This window comes from Hypanus sabinus, chromosome 21 (assembly GCF_030144855.1).
Source record: "Hypanus sabinus isolate sHypSab1 chromosome 21, sHypSab1.hap1, whole genome shotgun sequence".
NCBI lineage: Eukaryota > Metazoa > Chordata > Chondrichthyes > Myliobatiformes > Dasyatidae > Hypanus > Hypanus sabinus.
This window is the reverse complement of record NC_082726.1, coordinates 30,919,942-30,942,383: the sequence shown is the minus strand read 5'-3', so window position 1 is coordinate 30,942,383 and position 22,442 is coordinate 30,919,942. Positions and strand designations below refer to the sequence as shown.

At 42.2% G+C, this 22,442-nt stretch overlaps 1 protein-coding gene across 3 annotated transcripts in view; it reads left to right on the top strand.

Annotated features, from left to right (window-relative positions):
- The first annotated feature begins 1,201 nt into the window (after positions 1–1,201).
- The window catches only part of pik3ap1 (phosphoinositide-3-kinase adaptor protein 1), a 139,194-nt gene continuing 117,953 nt past the window's right edge, over positions 1,202–22,442 (top strand). For 2 of the 3 annotated variants that reach the window (XM_059946228.1, XM_059946229.1), the window contains exons 1-2: positions 1,202–1,447; positions 11,433–11,840. In XM_059946228.1, coding sequence (XP_059802211.1) covers positions 1,435–1,447; positions 11,433–11,840 — 421 coding nt within the window. In that variant the 5' untranslated portion in view covers positions 1,202–1,434. The remainder of the gene's footprint in view (positions 1,448–11,432; positions 11,841–22,442) is intronic. The other variant, XM_059946227.1, reaches the window with a different exon arrangement.

The following is a 22,442-nucleotide window of genomic DNA, read 5'->3' as shown; positions in this document are numbered from 1 at the left end:
CCCCCCCTCCTTCAGCATTTTGTGGCTGCTACCCCAATTCGCCAGCTGTTTTAACAATGACCTTCATTTGATTTGTGATGACAAGCTGCACAGGGCTGGTTGAGTGGTGTTGCACTCAACATCAGCAAGACCAAGGAACTGATTGTGGACTCCAAGAAGGAAAAGTCGGGAGAATACACACCAGTCTGAAGTGAAAAGGTCTTCGTCACTTCCAACTCGGAGGATTTACCCTGGGCCCAGGAAATTGACGTAATCACTAAGGCATGCCAATAGCTATAATTCATTAGGAACTTGAGGAGATTTGGTATGTCATTTTAAACTCTAGCAAATTTCTACGAATGGACAGCAGAGAACATTATGACTGGCTGCATCGCTGCTTTGGATGAAGAGCCCAACGTTCAGGATCAAAAGTGGCTACAGATGGTTGGAGGCTCCATCACGTGCCCAAGTCCCCCTCCCCACCACTACGGACCACCTCCACCTGGGCCATTTCCTCTTCTCATCAGTGAGGAGGCACAGAAGCCTGAAGATGCACACTGAACGTTTTAGGAATGGCTGCTTCCCCCTGTCATCAAATTTCTGGACCCACAAACACCATGTTGATATTTCTCTATTTATTAATTTTTGTAACTCATTGTAGTTTTTGTGTCTGGCTCTGTACTGTTGCCACAAAACAATACATTTCATGACATATGTCAGTAATAATAAACCTAATTCTGAAAGAGTTGAAAGTGGGGATATTCGCTGCCTATACCACCATAGAGCACAAGTGAACACCAAGTGTTTCCCATTCACCAAGTCCTTCATTGCTGTGTTGAGGGAGAGTGGACCACCTTCACCATAAAAATCTCATTTGATGGAGGAAGGGGCTCACCGCCATGCTTTTGAAGGAAGTAAAGCAAAGGGAGTACCATGCCAGTGACATCTGGCAAGCTAATAAAAACACGCTATAGTTGAACTGTTTGAAAGTGCAATGAACCCTGACAGGCCAATCACAAGTTAGTGAAGTGTGCATTATAGTTTCTTCTGTGTTTGGCCTGTGGGGGTGGGGATGGGGGTGAAGGTGAATAGATGGGGTAGGAGGGTGAAGGGATGGGAAGAGAAGGAGGTAGGAGGATGAGCGAGTTTAGAGGTGAAGGAAGGGGCGAAGGGTGAGTAGAGGAACGCGGAGGGGGAGGAGCAGGACCGGGGGAGGAGGTGAATGAGGGGGCGGGGAAGGAACACGATCGTGGGAACAGCGCCGCCACCTCTGAGGAAGTGACGGCCCCGGCGAAGCAGAGTAGGAAATTAGAAGCGGCGGAGAGGAGAGAAGCGGTGCAGCTCTGTCCCGTACCCCACCGAGTGTCCGGACACAACAGGCCGGGCTGCCGAGTCGGCCCGGTGTGATGCCCCATCTGTCGGGCTGGGTGGGTGAGAGCGGCCGCTGCCGGGACCATGTCAGCCTCAGGTAACCCACTTCACCTCTAGCCTCATCCCCGCCCTAGGGGACTCGCGGCGCTTGTGTGTGTGTCCTGGGGCCATGAGTCCGGAGGAATTAAGGAGTGAGATTCCCAGGACACCTCAGTCCACGTTAGCCCCGACCAGGACCGTCGGTGTCAGGACGATCATACCATAGTCTATTAAATTAAACGCTGAGTTAACTCAGACTTGACCCCTCTCCCTATAGCGGTTGGGTAAACTATTTGCCCGGAAAGTGCATAGAATCGCCTCACTGCGGCTGAGATAATGGGGCAAGTGAAACACCCTGGATCTAGGCATATATTTTGGCACTTTCTGGTCATAATTTTCAACTTGTGAAGTTTTTAAAGTATTTGCGGACAACGTTTACATTTCTCACATTTTAACATGCACTGTCGATTGAATCTATTGCGGAAATTGTGCGATTAAAGCGATAGACCTCTGCCCAAGAGTGGCTCGGGGCCGTTGTGGTTTGCGCAAATATCCATCAGTGGTTTCCCTGAAATCCAGTTTGAGAACATTATAGTTTTAAGCTCGAGAGTCAAGGAAATGTTGCCCGATTAATTTTTCTCTTAAGCCGTCAGCAGTAAGTTGAAACGGGGAAGAGTCAATGATCCTGATATGCAAACAGTGCAGTGGTTATTTTAAAATAAGGAAGTAAAAGTTGCTTTTGTTAATGGTTTTAAACCAGAAGTGGCTTAGAACCATTTTATTTGTCTAATTTAAAGATTAGGATCAGAATATCGCTAGTATATTATTTTATTAAAATATGTTCGTGGCGAGATTTACAGTATAAAGTTTACCTGCGAGCAAACAGCAACTTATTTAGGTAGGAGAAAAGATCTCACACTCTATTAGTTGGATATCCAAGAACAGTTTTGGCAAACCCTTTTAATCTTTACCCTCAGATTATCGCTGGCAGTGGGACAGGCAGGTTGGAAACTGGTGCCGATAAAACCGGACTAACAAAGCTTTCAAACACGAGGAAATCTGCCGGATGCTGGAAATTCAAACAACACACACAAAATGCTGGTGGAACACAGCAGGCCAGGCAGCATCTATAGGGAGAGTCCTGACGAAGGGTCTCGGCCCGAAACGTCGACAGTGATTCTCCTTATAGATGCTGCCTGGCCTGTGTTCCCACCAGCATTTTGTGTGTGTAATAAAGCTTTCAAAATAAGTTTTTTAGAGAAAGATAGAAATTGTGTTTATTTGATACTTTATTTCAGGTCACCAGTCAATATCACGATATTAGGGATAGATAGATAGATAGATAGATACATAGCAGGTAGGATTTCCCTGCCCTTTGAAGATTAGTGAAATTAAATGTACCAACACTGAATGGCCGTCTGCATTCAGTGGGAATTGAATTCAGGACATTCATAATCAGTAAACTCTTTACTTTCTGAGGAGGCTGAAGAGAGGGGGTCTATGCACATCAATACTCACTGATTTGTAATTGAGTGCATTCTCAGAATCAGAATAGTAATAATAAACACTGTATTGATCCCGAGGAGGAAATTCTTTTGTTACAGCAGTAACATTTAAAAACACACTGAGCAGTGTGCAGACTTAACTAATAATAAAGTACAGAATAATAATATACACAATATGTAATTTACCAATGTGCAATAATTCACCATAACAATGAAGCAGAGGCTATTGTACTATGATGTGTAGAACACAGATGAACTGCTTTATATGTTACTGCATTTGGTGGGGGAGATTTTCTGTTACCATTCTTGTGACAGCGGAGCTGAGTGAGTCTGTTTGAAAGGGTGCCCCGCCTCGTATTCAGTAGGTGATGGAGAGGATGTGCCAGATTTTCCATAAGAATCACTTTATTGTCAGTATGTGAAACATACCAGAATTGACTGTGATTTGATACCAAGCATAAAACACAGGACAATACTACAACACAGTAACGAGCATCAATTTAATGGTGCAAAAAGCCATGAGGAATTGGTCACATCCGCAAACGTCAAGAATCAAGCTTAAATAAATGGGAACATATGAACAGATTCAATAACTATCAGCGAAACAAGGAGAGCAGGAAAGACAAACAAGAGAAAATCTACAGATGCTGGAAATCCAAGTAACACACACAAAGTGCTGAAGGAACTTAGGAGGCCAGGCAGCATCTATATCCCGAAATGTCAACAGTACTTCTTTCCATGGAGCAGGAAAGACCATTTGTTGTGTAGGGACAGTTAGGTATAACTCATGAGTGAGTTGTATTGAGAAGCTTTGGAGATGACATGTATCCCTTCCTGGTGGTGAAGGCAGTGTCTCTGTGATGGCAATTTGATAAATATGGTGACTGCTAGGGTGGATGGAATCAGCAGTAGTTTTTTTTCAGGTCTCCACTCTGGTGATGAACAGGTCTTTTAATGTCTCCTGCTGACACTCGATCTTCTCTGCTGAGACTGGACTTGAAGAGGGAGGAGGCGGTGGGAAGCCAAATGCAGATAGAAGTGGTTACAACACTCTCAACAATGGCTGCATAAAAAATCATTGGGATACACTCTAAGATGTTCCTTTTCCTATAATGGTGGTGAAGAACATTCTTTACTGAGCTTTCCTAGATTAGAGCAAAACGGCTGGTCTCACTTCAATATATTGGTAATAGTAATCCCCATGAATTTAAATGACTCGACTACAGGCAGCCTGATTATTCATTTTAAGGGGGGGCGGTAAGTAGGGGTTTTGTTGTCAGAAGTCAGTCCTCATCTCCACTATCTTAATAGGATTAAGCTCCAAGTTGTTACGAGGACACCATGCTGCGAGGTGGTCTACTTCTCATTGATAGCAGGTCACAACATCATTACAGATGAGACGACTATCGTTGCGTCATGCGAGAACTTTGGGATTTTCTATGGATTTGTCTGTGGAGATGCAGTCGTTTGTATAAAGTGAGAAGAAGAGGGGTGAAGGAACACAGCCTGGGGAGAGCCTGTGCTTTTAGACATTGGATCGGGCAAATAGGAGCCCAGGCTCACTTACGTACATCGTAGCATGCTGCATATGTTGTATGGAAACTGTACTCCAGTGGACAGCAAGGCTGTAGAACAGGCAGTTAAAACTGCTCAATGTGTCACTGGCACCAGCCTATGCACCATCAAGGCCAGATATCCAGAAAGGGGGTGGGGGGCAGGGGGGAAAGACCAGCAATATAATGAAGCATCCCTCTCAACCTGCTTATGGGTTGCTTGTTCCACTCCTATCTTGGAAGAAGCTACGCAGCATCCACGCCTTGACCACCAGTTACATTCACCAAGGCGTCGGGCTGAGCAACACCTCCATCCATTAAACCATCTCACCACCTCCCGTCACCACAACATCCACATCAGCCACTCATCTCCACAACCCCTCAGCACCCTTCATCCCCCCCCCCCAACCACTGCCACTTTGCAATAGCACACCAACACCTCTTACCTACCCTGACACATTGTCCTACTGTGCTTTCATCTGCCCTGCTGCTACCTAGAGGAATTCCTCATGCCAAGAATCACTCTGTCACTTTATCATTTCCTGTCAATCACTCGATGGTCAGATACTACTGCACCTAGTGTCGTTTTATGTCCATACTGTCTATGTATATAAGCTAATCTTATGTATGTACAGCCACACTCAAAGTTACTTGTGTTTTATAGGAATGCTTTTATATTTGTGTATATTATCCTTTTTTATTCTGTTCTTTAATCTGCAGTGGATCCAGAGTAACAATCATTTTGTTCTCCTTTGCACTTGTGTACTGAGGATTAGCAATAACCTATCTTGCAGTATGAGGCTTTTAGACAGGAACATTATCATGCAGGGAATGGAGCGATGTAGATCATACACAGGTAGATGAAATTTTTGTTTAATTTGGCACTGTTTTTGGCACACACATTATGCACTGAAGGACTTGTTCTGGTGCTGTGCTGTTCTGTTTTAAAATTTATGATTTTAACTTGAGATTGACGACGTGAGCCAGAATTTTTTTAATGGTCCATTTGGCAGCTGCTATTTCTCCTGAAAGGTTCTTTGTGTTTTAGGTCTCACTGTGCTTTGTGTTGGTCACAACTGTGTTTTGTGAACATCACAAGTCACATTCAGGAACTGCGATATAAAAACAATGCTCTCTTTTACTGTTTGTAATGATTCAACATGATAAATGTCAATAAAGGCAGTAAGTTTTATTTACTAACGCAAAATTAATGCACACCAGTATGACAATGATTGATTTTAACATTCAAGCTATTCACTGCTATGGGTGGAAGTTCTCACTTGCTTCAAAAAGGCAACAATTATACCAGTGCCTAAGAAGAATAATATGTGCTGTCTTAATGACTATTGCCTGGTAGCACTCACATCAACAGTGATGAAATGCTTTGAGAGGTTGGTCATGACTAGATTGAACTCTTGCCTCAGCAAGGACCTGGACCCTTTGCAATTTGCCTATCGCCACAATAGGTCAACGACAGACACAATCTCAATGGCTCTCCACACGGCTTTAGACCACCTGGACAATGCAAACACCTATGCCAGGATGCTGTTCATTAATTATAGCTCAGCATTTAATACCATTGTTCCCACAATCCTGATTGAGAAGTTGCAGAACCTGGGCCTCTGTACCTCCCTCTGCAATTGGATCCTCAACTTCCTAACCAGAAGACCACAATCTGTGTGGATTGGTGATAACATATTCTCCTCCCTGATAATCAACACTGGTGCACCTCGGGGGGGGGGGGGGGGCCGCTTAGCCCAGTGCAGAATTTGCTGATGATACAACCACTGTTGGTAGAATCTCAGGTGGTGACGAGAGGGCGTAGAGGAGTGAGATATGCCAACTAGTGGAGTGGTGCCATAGCAACAGTCTGGCACTCAACGTCAGTAAGACGAAACAGCTGATTGTGGACTTCAGGAAGGGTAAGACGAAGGAACACATACCAATCCTCAGAAAGGGATCAGAAGTGGAGAGAGTGGGCAGCTTCAAATTCCTGGATGTCAAGATCTCTGAGGATCTAACTGGTCCCAACATATCACTGTATTTAAAAAGAAGTGACTATACTTTATTAGGAGTTTGAAGAGATTTGGCATGTCAACAAATATATCAAAAACTTATGTAGTTGGACGGTGGGGAGCATTCTGACAGGCTAAATCACTGTCTGGTATGGAGGGGCTACTGCATAGGACCGAAAGAAGCTGCAGAAGGTTATAAATCTAGTTAGCTGCATTTTGGGTACCAGCCTACAAAGTACCCAGGACACCTTCAGGGAGCGGTGTCTTAGAAAGGCAGTGTCCATTATTAAGGACCTCCTGCACCCAGGGCATGTCCTTCTCTCCCTGTTACCATCAGGTAGGAGGCACACACTCAACAATTCAAGAACAGCTTCTTCCCCTCTGCCATCTGATTCCTAAATGGCCATTGAAATCTTGGACACTACTTCACTTTTGTTTAATATACAGTATTTCTGTTTTTGCACATTAAAAAAAACTAATCAATGTACTTAATTGATTTAGTTGTTTGTATATTATTTTTTATTTTATTATATATATATATTTTCTCTGCTAGATTATGTATTCCATTGAACTGCTGCTGCTACGTTAACAATTTTACGTCACATGCTGGTGGTAATAAACCTGATTCTGATTCTGATAATCACTGACAGTGCTGGGCAGCATGTGCACATTAGCAATCTTTAGATGGGCTGGATTGTGTGAATGGATATTCACATTTCTAGTTAGGTCACATAGAGACGTTAGATTATCGCCAGCAGAAAATTTCCTCTGATCTGGTCATCGGTCAATGAGGCTCCAACACCTACAGATGTTCCTATCGAAGGAGTCTGATTACCATTTTATTCTCATCTCTCAAAAAAGCTGTGGTTTGCTCAGCTTTATCTCTATTTTTGTCTGTGCTCCTGCATACCGTGATGTCAGAACATTGGGTCACGTTACTTTCATCCAAAATAGCATGCTTACATGCTGCTGTCACCTCAGAAGGCATAATCTGAAATTCTGATCACTTGTCACAGACCCATCCCTGCAGTAGAATTTGTGGTAATGACTGCATTTCACAACCAAGATACGAGTTACTTTTGTGCTGTCCAAGGTGAAGCAATGAAATGCAGCAGAAGTCAGGCATTTCACAGCAGAGTAAAGTTGCCTCAATGTGGCCTCAGAAGTATCAGTTGCACATAAGGTTGCCTCACATAGCGCCAGAGATTTTCCAGTTTCCCAAACCAACCCCCTAATTGAATTGACCGGTGGGTCCACACTGCTGTTTAATCTCAGGAGGCCTTTGGGGTTTAGTATCACCGGCATTTGTTGTGAAATTTGTTGTTTTGCTGCAGCAGTACATTGCAATACAGAATAATAAAAACTATGAATTACAATAAATATGTATTTTTAATGAATTATTCAAGTAGTGCAAAAAGAGAGGAGGATAATACCAATGAAGGGTTCAATTGTCCATTCAGATATTTGACGGCAGAGAGGAGTAAGCTGTTCCTGAAAGATTGTGTGTGTCTTCGGGCTCCTGCACCTTCTCCTTGTTGGTAGCAATGAGACAAGAGCATGGCCTGGGTGATGGGGGTCCTTAATGATCGATGCCACGTTTTTGAGGCATTGCCTTTTGAAGGTGTCCCGGATGCTGGGGATATTTCCCATGCTGGAACTGGCGGAGTTTATAACTTACTGCAGCTTCACAGCCGAAATATTTAAATCTTAGGAGACATAGTCAGAAAACACAAGAGAGATGTGCAAGATGTACATGGCGTTTTTATTCTAATTAATTCTGTTTTGTCAGAAAGAATGACATCAACAGGCTGGTGAGGACAGAAAATCAAGAAGTCTTCTACATAGTTTGAGACTGTCAGCATTTCTCTTGTCAGCTCATTTTCATTTAAAAATCTTCTTTATTAATCATTATTGATTAACAAAAAAGATACATTAAGTCAATATGTCATTATGTACAATAAGGAATTGAATTGGCAAATAACTGATTAACAAAGCTAAGCAATATATCAATCATAATAAGAGAAAATAAAGTGTTAAGAATTTTTTTTGAAAGAAAAGGAAGGAAAAATAGAACCCCTACTAACTAAAAAAACCCTAGTAACTAAAAAATAAAAAAAAACCATTGGGAGCACAACCCTGGAGCTATACATCATACAAGCTCCCAATTTTAAAAAAAAACATCAATCCGCCAACTCAAATCCACTTAAAGAAAAATCGGAAGGAAACCATATTAATTAACTCAAATCAGATGATAGTATTGGGTGAATGAACCCCACCTTTTCTCAAAATTAAATCGAGGATCAGAAGTTCGACTTCTGATTTTCTTCAAACTAAGACATAGCATCAACTGAGAGAACCATTGTATCAAAGTAGGAGCAGCATCTTTCCATTTCAACAAAATAGCCCTTCTGGTCAATAATGTAACGAATGCAATTACATGGTCTGATAGAGAAGTACCATGAATATATTGAGGGATTATACCAAATAAAACTGTTAATTTATTAGGTTGTAAATTAATTTTTAAAACTTGAGAAATTGTAGAGAAAATAGACTTCCAAAAATGTTTCAGTACAGAACACAACAAAAACTTGTGTCAATGTGGCTGTCTCGGTTTTACATCTGTCACACTGACTATCAACATTAGGAAACTTTTTTTTCACTTCCATTTGGTATTTATTGTAGAAATGTGATAAAACGTATCTGTATTGCGCACAGAACTCAGTTTCTAAAAACATGGTCATGATTAAACCACCAATTTACAACATTTAAATAACAGATTAAAATGACAACTTCCATTAGATAGTCTCTCCTTTGTCAAATAGTAACGATGTACAATTTTAAATTGAATTAAAGAGTGATTGGCACAAATCAAAAAAGAGTTAACCAATTTCAAAATCTGCAACCAATCTTCTGCTATCAGGGTCATGTTAAGCTCTCTCCCAATCTTGCTTAATCTTAAGTGAAGGGTAATTGTGCTGTTGTAACAATAAGTTATAAATTTTCCCAATAAAACTCTTCACTGAAGGATTCATTTTTAAAATATCTAACAGGGCAGAATCTTGTATATATGGAAAATTACTTAAGTATTTTTGTAGAAAGTGTCTGACCTGAAGGTATTGCAGGAAATGTGAATACAAGAGAGAGTATTTAGTTACTAATTTCTCAAAAGACACCGATCGGCCATCTTGGAACAGATCCATGAAGGAATAAACTCCTTTATTCCTCCAAAGAAGAAAGGTAGGATCACTTAATGAAAGTTTAAATAAATAATTTCGATAAATTAAACTAAAAAGTTTAAATATTTTGAGATTTAAAAAAATTACAAAACTGGAACCAAATTTGTAATGACTGCTTAATCACAGGATATAAATTTAAATTAGTACTGTCAGCTCAATTTGGAGCGAACTTTGTTTTGGACGTATATTTCTGAACTTGCAGCCAGAAGAAAACTGTGTTCACATTGTACCAAGTGATCTGCATCCACATTCGTTTGACTTGGGGTTGATTCCAATTTGATTTCACAGGCTGATCTGTTGGAATCACTGCTGAGTGATGGTTTGGGCTGGGAAGGATGTTTTTGGACATTTGTCTAACCTGAAGTGGGAGAGAGAGATGCTGAGAGACCAGGGTCAACATGAAAAGTAAAGTCAGCAAGATTTATGGAATCCTGGATGACAAAGGGTGTTGAGAGGCTGATGTAGAGGCAAAGAGGAAATGTATAACAGCCATCAGGAACTGAAATCAGAACATCATGCGTCTAGGACTCACAAAACACTGGAGGAACTCAGCAAGTCAGGCGACATCTCTGGAGACAACCAAACAGTCGACATTTCAGGCTGATGTGCCAGCCCTTTATCAGGACTGGAAAGGAAATGGCAAAAGCCAGTACTTTTTTCTGTGTTGCTCAAGTATCTCAACTGTATTCACTGAGGGAGAATTCAGAACAAGGGACAGTCATGTTCTGGAGCATCTCAGCTTCAGGAAGTGAGGGAGTGCTTAACGTTTCCAAGATTAGGGTGTCTAAAATGGGGTGTCTGGAACCTTGGTCCTAATGTAGGTAAATGGGATTAGTTTAGAAGGGTAGAACAGATAGCTTGGGGCAAAGGACCTGTTTCTGTGTGGCACAGCTCTGACTCTTTATTAAGGGTGGTAACTCCCAATTAAATGCTGCCGTGAATGGTCCCAAGCCCTGCTGTGAAAGGAGGAGGGTCAGGAATGGGGCTAGCAACCCCATCCCGTCAAAACCCGGAGCTACAGAAACACCGGCAGAAGCTTCAAAGACCTCATTCTTGGGAGAGGAGGGTGTAAGATAGGCTACACCTGGGGAGAGCTTGAAAGACTGGCTCTAATGAGCTGCTGTCAGTGGCCTAGGCCCCAGTAGGAGTGACGGGCTAAGAATACGAACTCCCAATTAACACAAGTGTCTGGTACAGCAGTGAATCAAATGTCATAGCACATGGCACAACTGATGAGATGTACTTGGACTTGTATAGTGCCCTTTTATTGTAAAAAGCAATCTCTTTAATGTTAGCATGTGCAATAGTAATCAAGAATACATTGGATTAAATCCATCTATTAATGAACATTCCTACTCAGCACTTGGAGAAATTTACAGATATACCCTGTTACTCCTGGAAGTCTGCAAGCTAAATAAAAGTGACTATTTCAAAGCATGCTCAAAAATTTAATGTTCTGTGGATTAATTTTCATTTTTCCAGTCTAAAAGATTGAGCTGTTCCTTGGGCACAGTATACTTGGGAGTGTGGTACGTGCAGCATACCTGGCATGTGAGAGCTCTGTGCGAGAGTGGAGAAGATCAGGGTGGAACAATGTCCTGTCACAGGATAGTGAACCATTCCTAACCTTGACCAGCGACACAGCCATCTTCTCCTCATCCTCATAGTGCCATCAATGAATGGGAATGGTTTAAAAATGTAAAAATAATTCTAACCAATTACTTTCTCTTTCAGGCCAAATGATCAAACCTGATGTGGTGATTCTTAACACAGAAGATGCAAGTGAGTGGACTGACTACCTTGCCAACTTGCTCACCTCAAGCCATCATTTGGAGGTTCTGCCCCTTTCAATAAGTGAGGACACCTCGTTTACGAGCCAGGATCATAATCATTTTAATAAGTGTAAATGCCTCTTGGTCGTCCTGTCACCGCAGTTCTTGGACTGGATTGTTCTCTATGGGCAGGAGCGTGGACTGCACAGGATACTGAGACCAGTGTACAAAGTGATAGTGCTGTTGTGCGGTGCAGTGGTAACTCCAGAACTGCAGGCCTTGTTTGGAGACTGGAATCAGTGGAGGCAGCTCTCATGTGAAGATGAGCCGGACTCCTTTACAGAAGCTGTGGAAGAAACCATCTCTGAGAGTAAGTTTAGAACTTGAAATTGACCAGTCTCGTAGGAACCCCCAACAAATATTTCTCTTCCCTGAACCAGGAATGTTGAGGATAGTATATTTTCCTTTTCCCACCCTGTTGGAGACCATGTAACTGTGAGATGATTTGGGATGAAATCTGGGAGTCCCGGTTATTTGCTTCCAGGATAAGGTTCATAGTTTCCTTTTTGAGACCTGACCTTCCAGAATCAATAGCTACACAATCTAGTAGGTTAAGGGGAGAACTTACAAACTCCTCACAGACAGCAGTGGAATTAAACCTAGTTCACTGACACTGTAATTGTGTTACACAAACCGTTTTGCTACTGTGTCACCTGGTATCAGGTGGACCAGGTTGTCCCAGGTCAATCTGATACTTGGTAACTTTGATCACCCTCTTATTCATTGACGGATAAGCTGATGATGTGACAAGGCATCAGTGTATTCAGCACGGGATAGCATTTACAATGAAACTGCCCTACACCACTTTTACACCACTGGTCCAGAGATAAGCTTACTCTACCAAGGTCTATCTTTACAAAATACTATTAGACCACATTTCAATCACTGAATATGTTTGTGGGCATCCTATTCTGGAATACATGAGAGCCATTGACCTGGAGTGATGATTTATTATCATATGTGAATGTGGGGATTTACAAAGAAAGGCTTTAATAGTTTAGGAGAAAGCAAATATATAGGTAATGTAACCCAAAAAAAACTTTAAAACTATCGGTTTTTAATAGATTAACCAGTGAAAAATTACTTAGACTGATTAATGAAATAATGCTAAGAGCATAAGCTGGGAATTATCATTGGAAAATAAGGGGAACATTAGAGAAGAATGAATATATTAACCAATGATTCAGAAAGGTGTCTGAGTGATGCTGTTGTAAAGTAGCGCATGGACTTGAAGCCAACCATAAGCTCGGTAAGATGGAGTAACTGGCAGGTGTTTTGTCAATCATCAGTATGTAACAAGTGGTGTCTTAATGGGTCAGTTTTTGAGTTTTAGCTTTCCACAATGATTATCCGTGACTGGGAAACATGGACACATTTGTGCTAAGTCAGCTGAAAGCAAGCAAAATAGAAAGGGACTTTGATAGATTAAATGGGTACACAAAACTGTTCCAGTTTTAGAAACAAGGAGGAATGCAATTTATACTTCTGAGGGAACAAAAGATCAAAGTAGTTTCAATATTATGGTAACTCAGAAATTATGGGGAGTGAAGAGGTTGATCCGTCCATCAATGGAAGGAAGAATAATATGTGAACTGATTGTAATGATTGTAAAATGATTGTAATGAAATGTTTGTCTTTATCAAAGGTGGATGGAAATAATGATACACTTGATTCATGTATAATCGAGACCTCAGAAGATCTGGGGAGATTGACTAGATTTATTTTGGAAGTAATTTTAAATGGTAACATGAAGTCACTTGAATTTTGTTGATATGGGATGTTTGTACCTATATTTAATCATTATTCAGGGTTTAGGTGCAGGTAAGGCTAGCATTTATTGCTCATCCCTAGTTGCCTCTGAGAAGGTGGTGGTCAGTGCTTTCTTGACTGGCAGCAGTCCATATGTTGAAGGTGCTCCCATAGTGCTGTTGGGAATGAAATTCCAGGATTTGGATGCAGCAGCAATGAATGGCCGTTGATAATTTTTTCAATTCCGGAAGGTATGTACAGGGTGGGAAGGGGGGTTACCACATAAATGCACCTATGCGCACGCACCTCGCACCTTCACACTTACCCTTCAATTTGGGACTGCAGGTGTGAGAGGTGCTGTCGGTGTTACTTCTGTGAGTAAATGCAGTGCATTTGGGAGCTGGCATGCCACTGTACCTCAGAGACAGAGAGAATGAATGTTCAGGATGGAGGACTCTGTGCCAGTTACTTATCCCTGGATGGTGTGGAGGTGCTTGAATGTTGTTGGAGCTGTACTCATCCAAGAAATGGAGAGTGTTCAGTCAGACAATGGGACATATTAATGTTCTGGGCCAGGGATGGTTGACATCCAACAACCAAAACCATCTTCTTCTGTGAGAAATATACAGTATTATGCAAAAGTCTTGGGCATCCTAGACTTTTTATGTGGTCTCAGATGGTATGGCTTCCATAGGCCCTGATCTCAGCATCATCGAGGCTGTCTAGGATTACCTGGAGAGACAGAAGCAAACAAGACAGCCAAAGTCTGAAGAAAAACAGTGATAAGGTCTCCAAGGTGCTTAGAACAACCTGCCAGGCAATTTTCTTATAAAACCTTTCAACAGTGTACCTAAGAGGATTGATGCAGTTTTAAAGGCAAAGGGTGGTCTCACCAAATATTCATTTGATATTACTTTTTTCTTACTGTTTACTGCTCTGTATGTTTTTTTGAAAACATATTTGTTTTTCTGAATTTATTTACATGTGCCCCTAAGACTTTTGCACAGTACTGTAATTATTTTCATTTTGATGACCACTAACTTCAGTATTACCAGTGCTTCTTGATACTGCAATAGATAAACGCTGCCTTGATATCAAAGGCAGTCACTCTTATCTCATCTCTAGAATTCACCATTTTGGAGTAAGGTTGCTTTGAGGAGTAGAACTGTGCTGGGGTTCAGCGAGGAAGTCACCGGTGAGAAAGTGCCATTGAATCACACTACTGGTGATAGAGCATGGATTCGTTGGGCAATAGTTAGCCAGACTTGATTGGATGTTTCCAAGTAAATTGCCAAATATATATCAATCACCGTCTTGAATACATACAGCCAACTTAGCTTTCTGTGCAACTTCTTGCACAGAAAATTGCAATTCAAAGGTTCAAAGATTCATTGTATTATCAAAGTATGTACATGGAATACAACTCTGAGATTCGTCTTCCCCAGATAACTGTAAAATATAGAGAAACCATGGAAGTCATTGAATTCCACCTCCCACACAAAAAAAGGAGCAAAGCTCACAAACCCCAACACCCTGCCACCAACTTCTCCCTTGCACAAAAAAAGATTGCCTACCAGGACATGGCAGCTAAAACATCAGTGTGTGAGGAAATTTCTACTCCTGTTGCTCATAAATTCTGTGCTTTGACCCCCAGGTCTGTACAGAAAAAATCGGCTCTGTCAAAACTGCAAGCATTGTACACTTCATTGCAACTTCATTTCATTATCTCTGTATCAAAAGGATACAGCCCATTAATTTCTCCTAATAGGGCAATCTGGCATTCCAGGAATCAATCCAGTGAACTTTCATCTCCCTCCCTCTGTTGCTGGTTTACCCGTCAGGGAGGGAGACCAGACCAGCACTTTGAATTACGGGTGCAGTCTCACGAGAGCCCTATCAGAACCTGACGGATGTGGATTATACTGACAAATCCAGGATACATTGCCCATTAATACCTGACCTTATCTCAGGAGTCAGTTCAGATTCAGACACCTTGGTGGGTTTGGAGTTATAGAAGGAGCAGACTGGGTAGGGCTGGTGGGTTTCCTTTTCTGGAGGGCAACAATTAAGTAGACAGCTTTTCTTTACAATCTCGTACAGTAGTTTCTTGGTTACTTTTACTGAGTCCATCTCTTCTTTTAACCTGCAGATATGTCAAATTACTTTAAATTAATATGACATTTAACAGCCATGAACCTGTGTCTCTGGCTGAAGACTTTAGCTGTTAATGCACGAATGACTCTGTCCTCTCATGATGTGATCAGTAAATACAAGACATGAAGGTTGTGAGGGGGAAAGAGAGAAACGAAGATCTGGGGAGATGAGAAGTGTAAACATTCCTTGTAGACCCAGGCCATGCTCTTTTTCCACTGCTGCCATCAGGTAGAAGGTAGAAGTGCCTCAGGATTCACACTACCAGCTTTAAGAACAGTTACTATCCCTCAAACCATCACGCTCTTGATTTCTGGTGTTCCCACAAATGATGGTGTCACTTTAAGCACTCTTTATCTTGTTATTTCATGCTCTTTGTTATTTATTGCTATTTACATATATTTGCATTTACACAGTTTGTTGTTCATTGATCCTGTTTATAGTTACTGTTGTATAGTTTTGCTAAGTACGCCCGCAGGAAAAAGAATCTCAGGGTTGTATGTGGTGACGTGTATGTACTCTGATAATAAATTTTACTTTGAACTTTTGAACTGCTCAAGGCTTGGGTTGTGATCGGACTTATCTGAAGGACAAAATAATGGCAGTGCTGGTAGAGCTACTGCCACGCAGATGCAGTAGCCTGGGTTCGTTCCTGACCTTGGACACTGTGACTTTTTGGTTTCCTCTTACATCCCGAAAAATGTCTAGTCCGTAAGTTAATTGGCTGCTGTGAATTACCCCGAGTATGTGGATGAGTGGTAGGATCTGAAGAGAATTGATGGGAATATAGGGAGAATAGAATGGGTTAGGGTAGGATCCGTGTAAACAACTTGATACAGATTTGGCAGGTTGCAGGGCCTTTTTCCATACTGTACCTCACTATCATCCTATGAGTCAGCACAGTGTGAGTAATGAGGGATGCTGCATCATTTGAGGCATTTAATTTCAGAGTTCCTGTTGATGTGCTGATTCTGGCTAAAGATGCAATGACAGCATAGAGTTCAGAAATGGAGAGGCAAGAACTGCCGACTCTACTATTTGAAGCAACAAACAATCCGCTGGAGAAACCCAACTGGTCGGGCAGCATTTGTGGGGTGGTGGCAGGGGAGGAATTGTTGATCGTTGGGGTCAAAACCCTGCATCGGTTAACAATTCCTTTTGGCCCACCAATGTTGTTTGACCTCCTGCAGTCCTCTAGCAGATAATTTGTTGTTCTCAAGGTCAGCTGTGATGCCTCTGAAGACAGGATGTTTACTGATGTTTGGTGTCTAGTTTTAGAGGCCAAGAGTGACCAGTTGGCTTAGGTAGTATCTTTCCAGGAAGAGTTGGGAGAATTGAAAGATGGGGGAGGTGGGAAAGATAAACCTTAAGGTGGTGAAAATTGTGTCATATTGAAGTTATGGACTGGAAAGCCCTCCAGGCTGAGAAACAGCTGTAGGTGCAGAATACAGCCTGTTTCAGTTCGTTTGATATAAATTGGGTAGTTTCTGAAAGAGGAAGCCTGTAAAACACAGGATATGTTGAACTGCTGATTCTTAACTGATGTTACAGGCTTGAAACAAAGTAACACTTTGAGGGGTTCACGTGAGGGGAGAAAAATGCTCCAGAACTTTGATAAATATTGATAGGTCTCAAAAGTAAACATACCCTAATACAAAATGTCAGAAGGTCTTGTAGAAATGAGATGCAGCACGTGATTCTGTGTTAACAGTCTGAAGGTTTGTGGCAAATGTATTTGAGGAAGTTTGTTCTACTACTGTTACTAAGGCAGTGCTGTAACTCTGTATGTACAAGTAACACCAAACACTGAAGTGACCCTGAGCTCACTAATCCAGCAGGATTGTCCTGAAGTCTCCAAGGAGTGAACACATGAAACCCCCGGTTTCCTTGGCTGCTAAAGTCTAGGGAAGACTCTGGTCCCACCAAATCCATGAGATTGAGACTCTTCCCCCACCCCAAACCCCGGTTTGCGCGGCTGCTGTGTAATTTGCTACCGTTTGCAAATTAGCGCCAGGAAATAACTAACAGTACACTGCATACGATTAAAGGAAATATATTTATGAATCTTAACTAAAAGGTTAGTAAGGAAAAGGGCCCGATTTAATTAAACAGTCAAATGTGCACAAGTTGGAGCTCTACACTTCACCGATATTCACCAGTCCTCAGTCAGTCTCGGCACCTTGCTCCATTGAATCACGGACCCGCACCCGGTCGAATCCGGTGACCAGTTCTTTCCCGCGTCTCCTCTCTTCTGCTCTTACCGAGCAAAAGCCCCAAGACCAACCTTAGTGCCCCTCACCAGAAACCTCCCTCCAGTTCCACTCTTCTAATTGGATGGCACACATTCCTCATCATCCCTTATCTTCAGCAATAACCCAAACAGGCTGAATGCAGAACAGACAGCTCTTTCAGAACTGCTAAATGAAATGGCAACAACACAACAGTTAAGGTGTGAACCTGGGTGTTACACATGAATTTACTCTGCACAGTAACCAGTAATCTGGAAGAGAAGCTACTGGGCCCTAAGTGTTTTTTCTTGGAATTTTCCTTGACTGCCAAAAACTTCTCTAATTGGTCAGCGAAGAGTTTCTTTGCTTTCTAACTGACAATGGAGTGTTGATGTTGTGTGGTCACTGGTGAGAGTGGTTAGAATGTCTGGAGATAGACGCTTCTGTGATGAAACTCCAGTATGTTTCTTTCTTGGTCTCAGGACTACCACACGGTCAAAACTCTGCACAAAGCTCAAGGTGATTACAAGGCTTCGAGTAAGAACGTTAACAAAGAAAACATTAACATTTGAATTAAAATACCATCTCATAGTTAGAAAATCTTCCTATTGCTTTGCAGTGGCGGAAAGAGAAAACCAATGTTGAGCTGAAAGCAGAGAGATTAATGTGACTATAAGTTTTGACGACTACTAGGAAGTGTAAAGGTTGAGGTGGTGAGGTAACATATATGGAGTGGAGATGTGTAATACAAAAAAAGCAATGCTAAGAAAATCTCAACTAGTGAAACAGTGCCTGTGGAAAGACAAAAGAGGTAATGCTACTGTTCAGGGATCCTTTCCTGGAGCTGGGACATGTAAACTCTGTCTATAGCATCCCTAACTAAACAAATTCAGATATGGGGCGATAAGGGGTGGAGGGGAAACTCACTCAGCTTTGCTTCTCACCCAGCAGATCCTGCACTTTACTAGGTACAAGAACATAGCGGTCTGGGGCCCCTCAAGCAAGCTCCACTGTTCAGTGTAATCAAAGTTGATCTGCCAAGCTTAGTACCCTGTTTCTGATTTCTCTCTACATGCCTTAAACTCTTCAAGCACCAAGAACAATATTAAACTCTTTTATTTAATGATTTGACTTTGGCTGCTTTCTGTGACGGAGAGTTCCACAGGTTCACTGCCCTCTGAGTGGAATGAGCTGCCAGCACAAGTGGTGCACGCAAGCTCGATTTCAACATTTAAGTGAAGTTTGGATAGGTATGTGGATGGTAGGGGTATGGTAGGCTATGGACACAGTGCAGGCCGATGGGAGTAGGTGGTTTAAATGGTTTGCACAGACTAGATGGGCCAAAGGGCCTGCTTCAATGCTGTACTTTTCTATTACTCAATGACTCTATGAAGAGCATTTTTCTCATTCGATCTATGTAGCTTACCCCTTATCCTCAGATATTCCTGGACCTGGACCTTGCTATCATTAAAAACATCCTCCCTGTATCTGCTTCTGTTGAAATTTTGTGAGTTTCTAGAATATTTCCTCTCATTCTTCTAAACTCTGATGATTATGAGCCCAATTGGCCAAATCTCTCCTGATGCGTCTGAGAAATAATCCCAGGAACCAGTCTGGTGAAGTTTGTTGTTCCCTCTCTGTAACTGGAACCTCAGACAAGGAGACCAAATCTGTGTACACAACTCCAGATGAGATTCCATCAAGGTCCTGTACAGCTACAGCCAGACGTCCTTACCCCTCTGCCCAATCACCATGCAATAAATGTACCATTTGGCTCTTTGATCATCTGCTATATCTGCATGCTTACTTTCATTAACAAGTGCTTAAGGATGTTTTGCCCCTCCCTCTTTCCCAGTCTCTCACTGCTCAAATAATAATCTGACCACCTTCCTTTTGTATCCAAGGTGGGTATTTTACTGTTTGCTCCCTCAACCTGTGCAAGTCACACTGGAGCGTCTCACATTTAACAATTGCACCATTTTTATATTGCCTGCAACCTTGGAGATAATACACGTAATTCCTTTATCTAAATCATTACTGTGTATTTTAAATTGCTGGGTCCCCACCACTTATCCCTGTGCTACCTCATCAGTCACTGCCTGCCACTCAGAAAAATACCTGTTTATTACCCTCCAAGCAGCACACACAAAATGCTGGAGGAACTCAGCAGGCCAGGCAGCGTCTAGGAAAAGAGCACAGTTGATATTTTTGGCTAAAACCCTTTGGCCGACCTGCTGAGTTCCTCCAGCAATATGTATGTGTTTCTCGGATTTCCAGCATCTGCAGATTTTCTCTTGTTTATTCCTCCAGTTTGTTCCCTGTCTGCTAACCAATCACTGCATCAGCACCTTTCCCCCTGATTCCGTGTTGCTGTTCTGGAGTAACAAGCAATGTGCTGGAGCAAGTCAGGCAGCATTTTTCGGAGGAAAAGACTGGTTGACATTCTTTGTTCAAAACCTTGCATCAGATTTGTATGCTCTTCTGTGGAACATTACTATAACCATTTGAAAGACAGTATCCACCTCCATCTACTCTAATAATTAGGCCGTCAAAAAAACATCACAGGACTTGTCAGGCGTGATTTTAAATTCGCGGCCCATTGAGTCCATGCCAGCTTCGGAGCACACATCTGTCTTAGTCCTTCCCTGTATGCCAGTGACCTGTTCCCTCTTGCAAGCCCCTGATTCGCCCGTCGCTTACAATTAATCTGTACACCCACACGTCTTTGGGATGCGGGAGCAAATAGGAATATCCCAGGGAAACCCACATATTCACAGGGAGAACAGGCAGATTCCACTTGCATTCTGACCTGGTTTGGTGGAGCTATGTGACAGCAAGAGTTAAACTCTGTGCTACTGTGCTCTCCCCCAGTTACCCTTTTTGTGTTAGTCTGTATGTTATTTGGGTGCGGGGAAGTGAGAGCTTAAAATGAGATTCAGGCTGTCCTCTTGCATGGAGGTACAGTGCTGTGTGAGTGATTTCGTACATTCTGAGGTCGCTGAAGAGACTACAGAAATGCAAATATTTTTGAGATTATTAGGAACACACTTGGTCAAGGACACCTGCCTGGCAGTGTGTGGAGCTGACCAGGGTTTGAGATTACAGCTTGATAAGGGGGGGGAAAATCTGGGGAATTCCTGCTGAGTTATTTTGGCCTGGACATACAGGCCAAACTGCGTGAGGTGCCGAGCTGCTGCCAAGTTTCCTCATTTAAGTCACAAGCCTGTGGAGAAGCAGATTTGCCTCATTCAGAGTTCCAGCTTCAAAAAGAAAACGCTGCAGTTTTTATTACAGGAAGTGTAACTTTACCCAAGAATGATTTTAATCGTTTGTGAATGCTGCAGTGCATTGTTCATAAGTGGAATGGTCTGTGCAGGACACTTAGTTGTTGGTGTCGAGCAGTCCTGGGTGTGGTACAAAAAAACATTTCACAGCACAGTAGTAGCTGCTAGTGGTGCAACATCCACAGGCCGGATTTGCCATGAATTGATTCGAGGAAAGGACTATATTAAAGCCTTGCATCAAGTTCCCGAAGCAACTGATTCCAACTTCCCCACTAATGCCCTTGGTAACATTGACAACTTGGAGGTTTGTTGATTGCTTGTAGAACAGTACAGCACAGGAACAGGGCCTAAGCCAACAATGTCCCTGTCGACCATGACGCCAACCCAAGATAAGCTTGTCTGCCTCCATGTGATCTCTATCTGTACATTCCTCGCATGGTTATGTGCCTGTCTAGTGCCCCAGGATTATGGTTGCTTCTACCACCACCTTCGGCAGCACATTACAGATACCTACCATGCTCAGTAAAGAAAGGCCTTATCCTACGTATATCCCTCAAATTTCCCTCACTTCCCATTCCTGATTAAAACAGCTATCCTGGGAGTAGTGAGTGTAAAATGCAGGTGCAGTTCATCCACCAGCACCTTGGTTTCCTTTATTAATTCCCCCTCCACCCAGACTCACATTCTAGGCCTAATCCTACTAATGCTTTAAAGTATCTACAGCAATTCTTGTTAATGCTTTTCTGGCTTTGTTCTATTCTGTTACTTCCTTGTTTAATTTTAGCCATTTTTGTTATCTTTTGACTCGTTGCCAATCTTCTGATCTACCACTAACCTTTATGCAATTTCAATCTTTTAAGCCTGATGCGATCGAATGTTTTGCGTTAACTGTGGGTGGTGCGTTAGCTCTTGGAATTTTGCTTTCTTGTTTGACTATGTCTGGCCTACGTATTCTGAAAGAGGTCACTGAGCAAGGCAGCCTCGACACAGCCCACTCAGCTGGTCACAGTGTTCTGCATTTGGTCCATGTTCCAACAAGCTTTGCTCCTTCAGTTACCTAAACAAGTGATGCTTCGATTCTACTATTGTAACGGCCTCAACCACTTCTTCTGGCAGCTTGTTCTATATACCAATCACCCTCTTTGTAAAAAATGTTCTCTTCAGTCCTCTTTAAATCTTCCCCCTTTCACCTTAAACCTATGCCCCCTACCCTGGTAAAGAGACACCTCAAGTGCTTGTCATTGGATTTTAACTGACTAAACCCATAGTATGATCTGCCAGTTGACTTTAACTAACTCGACTTCTATGTCTTCATCCTTACCCATGTTTACCTTTCAAAAAAAAATAGTACTTGCCCTCAAATTACATGTGAAGTTCAATCATAAAGCAATAGGAAACAGGAGCAGTTCTGCCCCTCAGTCCTACTCCAACATTCAGTAGGATGATGATCGATTCCACATTCCCCAAACCCAGTATCTTGTCCTTTCCCCATAAACCTTG